Source organism: Neolamprologus brichardi, chromosome 12 (genome assembly GCF_056152115.1).
Source record: "Neolamprologus brichardi isolate AB-2024 chromosome 12, ASM5615211v1, whole genome shotgun sequence".
NCBI classification, from domain to species: Eukaryota; Metazoa; Chordata; class Actinopteri; order Cichliformes; family Cichlidae; genus Neolamprologus; species Neolamprologus brichardi.
Genome location: NC_142115.1, coordinates 38,229,817 through 38,240,000, shown reverse-complemented (window position 1 = coordinate 38,240,000; position 10,184 = coordinate 38,229,817). Strand labels below are relative to the sequence as shown.

General features: G+C 47.6%; 1 protein-coding gene and 1 non-coding gene across 2 annotated transcripts in view; both read right to left on the bottom strand.

Moving 5' to 3' along the window:
• LOC148100409 (uncharacterized) overlaps positions 1 to 9,521 on the bottom strand; it is an 18,703-nt gene extending 9,182 nt beyond the window's left edge. The window contains exons 1-8 of the mRNA XM_087848805.1: positions 9,416 to 9,521; positions 6,851 to 6,984; positions 6,668 to 6,756; positions 5,387 to 5,509; positions 5,157 to 5,312; positions 4,692 to 4,774; positions 3,059 to 3,260; positions 1 to 150 (exon numbers count right to left, since the gene is read on the bottom strand). Of these exons, the coding sequence (XP_087704931.1) occupies positions 1 to 150; positions 3,059 to 3,260; positions 4,692 to 4,774; positions 5,157 to 5,312; positions 5,387 to 5,509; positions 6,668 to 6,756; positions 6,851 to 6,956 (909 nt within the window). The 5' untranslated portion in view covers positions 6,957 to 6,984; positions 9,416 to 9,521. The remainder of the gene's footprint in view (positions 151 to 3,058; positions 3,261 to 4,691; positions 4,775 to 5,156; positions 5,313 to 5,386; positions 5,510 to 6,667; positions 6,757 to 6,850; positions 6,985 to 9,415) is intronic.
• On the bottom strand, positions 3,861 to 3,942 carry trnas-gcu (transfer RNA serine (anticodon GCU)). The gene has a single exon. It is a non-coding gene; the product is annotated as a tRNA-Ser (tRNA).
• Positions 9,522 to 10,184: the final 663 nt, after the last annotated feature.

The window sequence follows — 10,184 nt, the reverse complement described above, 5'->3', positions numbered from 1 at the left end:
CTGCGTGTGCAGCAGCTGGTTCAGCGCTCTCAGCAGTTCGATTGTGGATTTCAACTGTTCCACAGTCAGCTTATTGGTGTTGTGCGTGGACCTGCTGAGCTGCCGTAACTTCCTGTTGAGGTTTCCGAGGCTCCTCTGGTGGGCGTCGCTCTGTGAGCGCAGCCGGAGCACAGAACAGGAAGTGTCAGAATGAGATTAGAGATCGTCTGACGCAATTTTGTTTTAGGGTCATGTGTTTGTTCACCTGCAGCAGTTTAAATAAAGCTCACCCAAAGATCATCCTGATGATGACCTCAAACAGACCGAGCGGAAACTTATTTACAGACAAAGGTGGATTTCAAAATAAAAGCCTTTCATCATCTGCAGAAATGAAAAAAATAACCTGGTTATGACGAATGAATAAAAACTCAGCTAACTGTTGTCTGCTCTAACAAAGCCAGCATCACCCAGGAGTCAGGACATCCTGAAGCTCGTAACTCTGAACCACCCTGACAAGGAGTCAAACCCACGTGTGCAGAGCACAAAGGACTGGCGCTTCATTGGCTTCAGCTCTCAGCCACCTCCTCCGTGCCGCATGGCGGGCTGAGATGGGCTGCTGACTGAGTGCTGAGCCTGCGGGCTGTTAGCGCAGATGCTGCAGTGCTCTCTCTCAGCATGAGAGCCGGTGGGTGATAGATGGACTCTACATGTCTTATATTTCATGCTGCAGCCTTGTTGTTGAAACAGTGATGAAGTTTGTGCTGCAGCTGCAGAAGATCACAGGAAACTCGCACTCTTGCAGCTCTGCAGCGTCGTGGACTTGAGACTCTCGGGTTTGGAGGACACGGCAGGTAAACAGCTGCACACATTCGAAGAGACTCACGGTGCTGCTGAACCCGACCGTCCTCTGAGACTCCAACGGCTCCTTGAAGAAAGCTCTGCAGCTGGACAGGATCTCTCCGGTCTGCCGGAGCAGGTGGGCATCGAGCACACTACCATCTGAGCTCAGACTCAGCATGAGGTGAAGCCAGAGTCCCCGTACCAGGTGGCCGAGAGGTTAAAGCGATTGACTGCTAATCCATTGTGCTCTTTACCAAATAGACCATCCCAGCCTTGCCGTAATGGTCTATTTGATTCACCTTTGCTTTTATTGTTTATTTTATTTTATTTTCACTTGCTACACACGGGACAGACATGACTGGGGAAAGAAAGAGGGAAAGAAAAACAGCGGAGAAGAGGAACGAGGATAAAGGGCAAAAAAGGCCAACAAAACAAACAGACAAAAAATCCATCTATCAATCAGCTGTTGAGAAAGAAAAAAGATAAAACAAGCAAAGAAAAAGAGCAATAGAATAAACAACATCATGATGATCTATGTGAATATGACAGTAAATACTAAATATTAAACATTATTGTGCAGCACGTAAGATCAACAGCACAGTGTGCTTTGAGGTAAGAGCCAAAAAGGTGTAGTTTGTGTGTGTGATCACCCGTGTGTACACCTGTGAGCATGGACGCTTGTTTTTAACCCTTTAAGACCAACCATAGAACCAAGTCCGCCAGAGCTTATATTATATGTTTACATGCTGTGGAGCCATTTTTGGGAGCATTTCAAGTTGCTATACATCAATACAACCATTACAGCCTAAATTTTAATAATATGTCTGCATTAAGTGCATAGTAATTACATAAATTTCAAAAACGTGCAATAAACTACAAAAAAATTGAAAATCGTTTTTGTTTTTTTAACATATATTTCTAGTTAGAGAAATTTAAGAGGCTTATCCCTCAAAACTGTAAATACAAAAAAGTTGAACAAAATAGTTTCCCACCACAGGAAATTTATTTTGAGTGTCTTCATAGTTTTATTTTTGAAATACACCAATTTTTATACACTGCAGGAAAAATGAAAATAAATATTATAATGCAAATTTGCAAAAAAGCAGCATGTGCATCAAAATAAACTATTTCCAGCAGTGCAATATGAGTCCTAAGCATCCCAGAAACGACACAGAAAGTCATAAAGTCAAACATAACTTTTAAAAACACCAGTATAGGCTCATGAGGCCCTGATGGTAAAAAACTACAACTACAAAATGACGTCACTTCCGGTTTCGGGCAGGTCATGGCGGACATGCGATAGTTCGCGCTGATGGACGTAGGAAGTGTTATGAACAGCTGATCGGATCGGCAAAGCGTGTTTCTGGAATATTATGTTTTTGTTGCTGCAAGTGCTTTTTATGCAGTTTTTGCAAAACTATATGTGGAAGGAAACTGTGACCGAGGACAAGCTGATGGCATAAGATGTAAGTACAACTCCTCCGGTTTCATATGCAAAAAAAATTATTGCGCTAGCTCACGTGGTTGCAGAGCTACCGGGATTTAAAAGTAGTTACGCAAAACAGAGCGTGCTGCTCCGACCGGCTTTAAAGGGTTAAAAGGTTCCTTCATGTAATGATCTGCTAGAGGGTGTGGGGGGGCCACTGCCCCGTCCTCCAGGGCATGAAGCAGGTATGGAGGAGATCAAGACTCCAGACATCCAGAGGCCCCCAGAACACAAGAGACCAAGGAAGACCAACAGAGGGGGGGCTGCACCACTGTCCCAGAAAGAGCTGAGGAGAGTCCCAGATGAGGGGGGGTTGCAGTGACGTGCCCGTGAGCTCCGCCGGCAGCCAGCTGTGCCAGAGTGACCGAGCCCCAGGCCGAGAGGCCGAGGGCACCCCACCCCTGAAGTGGCCCGAGCGAGCCCCAGGCTCCAGGACCCGACAAGCCGCCACCAGGAGTGAGCCGGTGTGTACCTGGACGCCCGCCCCCAGACACAAAGAACCACCAACGCACCGATGTCTGAGGGCGTCTGCCACTGGCAGGGGGAGTGGTGGGGGGAGATAGGCCTCCATACCTTGGAGGGCCTGAGATGTCCCCAGAGAGGTGGCGTCTGATACCCAACCTGACATATAGACACAGACATACAGGCACACACAGATACAAACATCCTGCCCCCCCCCCCGCCAAAACAATAAACGTGAGAGTCGTCAGCTGATGTCTTGATGTTGGAAGGAGCTGTTTTTGTGATGCCCACCAGACTGTCCTGCAGGAGTCTGTGCCTGCTCTGACTCCTCTGCACCTCCTCCGGCTCCACCTGGTCCCGGTCCAGCCGGGCTTCCGGCCGGGCCTGCGGTCTGCTCATGTGTTCCTGGCTGTGCTTGTGAGCCGTGGTGGTCCTGGCCTGCTGGATGGTCCCAGAGCGCTGATGCCAGCATCTGGGCAGTGTGAGGTTAGGCCTGACGTCAGAGGTCAGAGGTCAGCTAGAGGAATTCATATAAAAAGCACACGAACAGCCGAGGTGGGCTGGACTTGGATCAGAACTGTGAGCTGATAACGAAAACACATCTTTAGATTTATTCCAGCTTTTATTTCACAATCACAACACATGGAAGTTTTTATTTATATGAACTCTTTTTGTAGTTTTATTTAGACATCATTTACTCTCTTTATAGTTAACGACGTGGCTTCTTAAATTTTATTAATTATTTATGATTTATTACTATGTCTGGATGCATCGTCAATCATCCAGGTAAGAAAAATCCCCCAGAGTTGAATGAGTTGATGTTAACCACGCCCCTTTCTTCCTCCTGTCTCACCGTGGTCATGTGACCCGCTCACTCTCACGTCGCAGTGAGCTGACAGCATCATCCACGCCTGAAGACTCTATTGTTGTTTTTATTCCAGAGTTTATTTTCATATTTCTGACTTGATTTAATTTTTTATTTCCTTCTCCGACGTCCTTTCTTTATCTCTTATTTCTACACAACGTTGTTTTCCTCAGCAGGCTGCAGACACACTGATGTCTCCATGCTGAACTCTATAAAACTCACTCAAGCCGACGAGGACGGGATTCGAACCCACGCGTGCAGAACACAACGGATTAGCAGTCCATCGCCTTAACCACTCGGCCACCTCGTCTGTGTGAAGCATGACGGCGCACACACTCAGCGTACTGTGGGTATGAAACAGCTCAGAGCGCTGTCTGAGACACGTGACGTGAGGCTGACGTCCAAATCTGAACTGCAGACATCGTGTTTGATGCTCCAGGATCAGCTGGAGAGGACGATCCAGCACATGGACTCATTATGTCTTCATGAAGTCGTGCTGTGTCCTCCACAGAGACGAAGTGCAGGGACGATGTGGCCAAGTGGTTAAGGCGATGGACTGCTAAGCCCATTCTCGTCGGCTTGGCTAAGTTTTAAGGAGTTCAGCATAAAGACATCAGTGTGTCTGCAGCCTGCTGACAGTCTTTCAACACCTCGTCATCCTCCATCTTCTCTTCTTTATCTCCCCCAATTCTTGCCTTTCTCCTGGGGTTGTGTCCACTTCTTTAATCTCCTCAACTTCGGGTTTCAGCCTCAAAGCCTGGATCCTGCCTGGGCCTCGAGCTTCCTGAAGCCGGGCTGTTTGTAGCAAGCGCAGGGATGCATCGTTTTGCATCTAGTCTCAGACTGCAGCCCCACGAAGCCATCGTACTTTTTGAGGTACAAATGTATTCGTAAAGCTGATGCTGATGAAAACAACGTTGTGTAGAAATAGGTCGCAGCGGTCCTCACAGCGAGGCATGGATGTTACTGCGGCGTGAGCAGGTCACATGACCACGGTGACAAAGCAGGAAGAAAGGGGCGTGGTCAGGAGCAACTCACTCCAGAGGAACAAACACCGACCTGCTCGCCTCAGGCCGGGATTCATCTTCCTGCCGCTCCTCCGCTGGACCTGAGAGCTGAGCCGGAAGTCTGTGGACGTCTTCCTGCTTCACCTCTGTGTCTGATCTGTGGGCATCAGCAGTATTACCAATATCTGATCAATCAGAGCCCACGTCCATCAGAGCAGGGCTGGAGACAAGACAAGACTGTGAGTGTGTGTGTGAGTGTGTGTGTGTGAATGAATGTGTGTGAGTGTGTGAGTGAATGCTTGTTTGTGTTCAATTGTCAGACTCAGACTGATGTTGTCTTGTTGGGGAGGTTACCTGATGAAGCGTGCAGGCTCACCTGTCTGTAAAAGCATGTATGAAACACACCTGAGCTCTGGGCTGATTTAATGAAGACGTGATCACAGGTCACATGACTCAGAGGCTGTTTAGGCTGAAATCCTGCTGCTCTGCTCTGAGTGACCTGCAGACATTCACGCACCTGTCCCAGCGGCACCTTCTGGCTTAGCTCCTCCCTCAGTTGCTGAAGCTCCACCTCCAGCTGTGCCTGGTGTCTGCTGCTTTGCACTTGTCTCTCCCTGAGAGCCTGCACCTCCATCCTGAGTGCAAACAGCTCCCCCTGCTGGACAGACATGCTCTGAAACACAGACAGACCCTCAGGCAGTCAGGTGGGCGTGTCAAACAGTGACACCTGCAAACTAACACACTCACCTGTGTGTGAGACCTGGCTAAGTGCTCCAGCTGTCTGCAGTGCCTCTGAGCATCCTCCAGGTGGAGCTGCAGACTCAGATTTTCAGCCTGCAGAGTGTGTACCTGCTGCTGAGAGCAATGAGCCTGAAACACACACACACTCTTCATTTACCAGATTCATCAGTAATTAGACTGCACATGTTCATGACCGCAGGAAGTAAAAATGAAAACCTGCGTTATCTCTGATGGCCACCAGATGGCGACACTTCCTGTTCTATAGAAGTACGAGAAACCAGCCTTCTGAACTTTGACCTCTGCCAACAGTTTGATACAAAGTCAAATTCATTCTTTACATTTTGATCATGTGACTTCAATCTGCATGCTGATTGGCTAATGACTCTTTTTAGTCAGATCCGCCCCTCCACATCACATCTGCTAGTTTGCAACCAAGATGGCGCTGGAGGAAACGTTAACCTGAGGGCTTCAGAAACCAGTGAGCCACGTGACGGCGTCAGCCTCGCTTCCTCGTGAGCATGCTTTTATTCAACGCAGCTCGTGGGTGAATAAGCCAGCAGAGGGCGTGCTGTGGGTGCAGCTGGGCCATTAAGTAAGCATATGGATCGGCGGCACAGCAGGGGGCTCTGACACTCTCTGTGAACGGACGCAGTGGACCATTTTGTATTAGCGTTCTGCCAATGTGTGCTGATTGGTCGGTTAGGACAGGATGCCATCCTTCGAAGGCGCTCATCAGACAGACATCAGGAGGTTGTGGTGGCTGCAGGTGATGCTACCAGGGGGCAGCTGCTCGCCTCACACCCCAAATCAAAGTGGAAGGTATCGTAAAATGTCTTGATGCATGCTCGATCATCCAGGTAAGTAAATAAAATCCAAAAGTTGATTCTGTTCATCTGGACGTAGCGTTTTGTGGGAGAAACGTTTCGTCATCATCCAGGTGATTTCTCCCACTGAAAACGCTACGTCCAGATGAACAGAATCAACTTTTTGGAGTACCGTAAAGTGGCTTGTGGTGCTGTGAAGTGATGCTCACAGGAAGATATTTCACTACAATACAGTCCTGTAAAACATCTACAAGTGGCGCTGCATCAGCAACTCGAGCCCTTCCATCAAACCTTCCAAAGGAAGAACTGAGCCCCGCCCATTCTGGACGAGGTGGAGAGCGCCACCTACAGACTGGAGCTCTCTCGTTCTGAAGTCCCGAACACAAACATTATCATTACTAGGATGATGCCAGCGATAGACAATAATCACGGCGTTTCCCCAGTTCATCAGGTGTGTTTGTACCTGCTCCCTGAGTCCTCGCAGGTACTCCTGAAGTCCAGAGATCACCTCCTCCAGCTCCCTCTGCAGGGCCTCGTTCGCCAGAATCTGACCTGAGGACGAGAACCAGGGTCGTTTATTAACCGGACACCAATCAGAGGGCTCCAGTCAGAGTGCCGCTCTCTCATTGGTCTGATTTCTCCTCACCGTCGGTCAGCTGCTGCTCCAGCTCTTTGATCTCCTGTGTCTCCGCGGCGATGCGTGACAGCAGGTTGTCAAGGCGACCCTCAAGCTCACTCTGCATCCTGCTCATCCTGCAACAGCTCAGTGGTCACATGGGCCTGAGAGGGAAAGATGGCAGCCAATCAGAATGTTGATTTGCACCACACACACACACACACTCACAGACACACACACACACACACACACACAGGTGTGTGATGTCACCTGACTCTGATTATCACTGAATCTGTATTAAAACGTAAAAGTTTCAAAATAAAAAACTGTTGATCACGACCATGTCTAATTTTCACAATAAAAGATCCAGGACAAATATATTGACTTTAAAAAAATAATTGCTTCAAAATAAAACTTTTAGCCAAGCTGACTTTATTTATAAAGCACTTTAAAAACAGCTATCAGCAACCAAAGTGCTGAACATAGAATAAGAAAAAATATAAACACTACAAATAAAAATACAATAACATTAAACACTGTCGAGCACCGACATCAGAAAGACAATAAAACCCAAATAAAATGAACATTTCTGTTCTGGGTTAAAAGCCAAAGCGTGCAGGTGGGTCTTCAGACCAGATTTAAAAACATGGAGTGAGGAGGCCTTTCTAATCTGTAATCAGTGCTTTCCACAATTTGGGAGCCACAACTGCAAAAGCCCGACCCCCTCGGCGCTTCCGATGTGTCCTCAGCACGTCCGACAACATCTGGTCAGCTGATCTAAGAGACTCAGAGGGGGTGTGCAGGTGCAGCAGCTCAGAGAGGCGGTGTGGGGGGGACTTTTAAGGGTTTAAAAACAAATTTTAAAAGAATTTTAAAATGAACTCTAAAATGCACAGACAGCCAGTGTATTGAGGATAAAACAGGAGTAATATGCTCACCTCTCCACATACCAGTTAAAAGCCGTGCGGCTGCATTTTATACCAGCTGAAGACGTGACAAGGATGACTGACTAACACCAAAGTGCAACGAGTTGCAATAATCCAGCCGAGTTGTAATAAAAGCATGGAGTACCGTTCTAAAAACCTCCTTCGACAACATGGGTTTTATTTTGGCGAGCTGAAAAAAGCTGCTCCTCTCACCTGACTGTCAAACCTTAACCTCCTCGGACCTCCACATATGTGGACGTCACATTTTGGGTCATTTAGACCAAAATACTAAATTTTGCTCTACAAGGGCCTGATATCCACTTACGAGGACATTATGCTGCTACTGTTCTATCGAAATTTTAAACGAATATCCTCATATGTGGCTCTCATTTTTCTTAGAAACAAAAATTAGGTTAAAAAAAAAAGAAAAAAAAAGGTCCCAATCAGCCCAAATATCAAAGAGAAATTAGAAATGCATGCTGTGGAAGCGTTCGGGTCTTAGGAGGTTAAACATTGTCCATCTAAAACCCAAATTGGTGACAGCGAGCTTTCCGTACGGTGCCAGAGGGTCCACAGGAAAGGACTGACCAGTGACACCCGGCCCTAAAGAACAAACCTCTGTTTTTGTGAAAAGTTTTATAATTAAGAGAAAACCAAGCTTTCACTTTCTCAAAACAGTTATTTTGCACCTGAAATAGTCATTTTTATTTTCTAGGTGCATATAAACCTCATCTGTATATAAATGGAAAATAATTTTGTGCCTTCTAAAGATAGAGCAAAGCCAAGGGAGAAAAGCAGAGGTCCAAGTATTGATCCCTGTGGTGCCCCACATGAGCTGAGGAGACTGACACAAAACGTTCCCTCAGCCAGGAAAGACCTAGACCACTGCACAGTGTTCCAAGTGAGATAGTAAAATACTGCATCCACCGTGTCCAAGTCCAGTGTAGGAGAACCGAGACCACATGATCACCCACACCTGTCATTAACAAGTCTTCTGTCTATCCAGAGACAGAAAAAGGAAGCGTGGACATAAGGTTTGATCAAACAGACGGATCCACGTTAGCTTTAGTTTTACAAAGTCAAACTCGAATGGTCAATAATATTTATATGATCTGCTGTCGCGGCTCTGTGGAGGATGAGCTAACTCCCCCGCACCTCCTCCCCACCCTGTCCTGCCTGACACGCCCTCCTCAGAGTTTCCTCATGTGGGGGAAGAAAAGAAGCTGACAGTCTTCACATATTTAATACCAAGTATGAGTTTCCTGTGGAGGTAAAGCAGGCTGCCTACTATTGAGAAGGTTGGTAGCTCAATTCCTCTGCATGTTAAAGTATCTGAAGTGCAGGTGTCCCCCAATACACCTGTGTTTGCTTCAGAAGCATCGAGGTGAACGAAGCTCAGAGTAAAACCTGCTGAAGCTGAGCACCAGGTGTAGTCCTGGGCTCAGGCTTAGATAGGAAGCTTCACAGGACGCTGTGTGGTGACGACAGTAGCATCAGTCATGCCTCTGATCCAAGTCTGGGAGCTCTGAAGGAGTCAGACGTGGTGAAATCTTTGTCTCCTGTCCACAGATGTTTCTGTGAGTCAGAAACACCGGTTTGTTTCCTCTGCAGTGCATCATGGGACATCACAGATACCCTGAGTATAAGGACGAGTTGTTGTTGTACTTACTGCTCTCAGATCAGTCTGGTCTGTCCTCCACGGGAGCTGCTGACCTCCTCTTCCTCCTGCTTCTCCTCTTCGTCTCTGTCACTTCACAGTAACCATATCTGCTCCTGTTTCCTCCGTTACAAACTCCTCTTCCTCTCCTCCTCTTTGAATCAACACAGGAAATCTTCCTCCCAGCCAATCACAGTCCACCTCTGTCCAACAGGGACCAGGAAAAGCTCAGTGAGCCCCACCCCTGAGATGAAACCCCCGAGGGGGAGGGGCTTTTTAAAGAGACGGCGACCTGCAGCTCTGAGTCTGTACAAGATACATAAATAAACATGAATAAAACCTCCGTGTAACTTTATAAAGTTAGTAAACTCAAACTGAATTCCACCTTAAAGAACATTTAATAGAAAAATATCAGCGGCTGCTGAGCTCACAGAGGGTTAAAGATCCTGCTGCTGCTCACAGGCTGTTAGAGGAGCTCCTCCTCCTCCCCAGAAGAGTCCTGCAGGAGGAGGCCCTTCCTTTAGGGGAAGGGTCTCTGCTCATGTGCTCTACTCCTGATGATAACAGGGGCACGCTCAGGAGCAGGGTTTCTGCTAACGTTTTGATCTCAGGTCAGTGCTAATACTCCTGGTGAGGCTCTGTCGTTATCCAAAGACCTCCCCGTGCTCTGAGCCACACACACCAACATGTTGGCAGAAACATGAAGGCTACCAGCAGCTCTGGAGATGGAGCTCACCCTGAGGAGCACCAGGAGGAGGTGAAGGCCTCAGGGGAGCTCTGG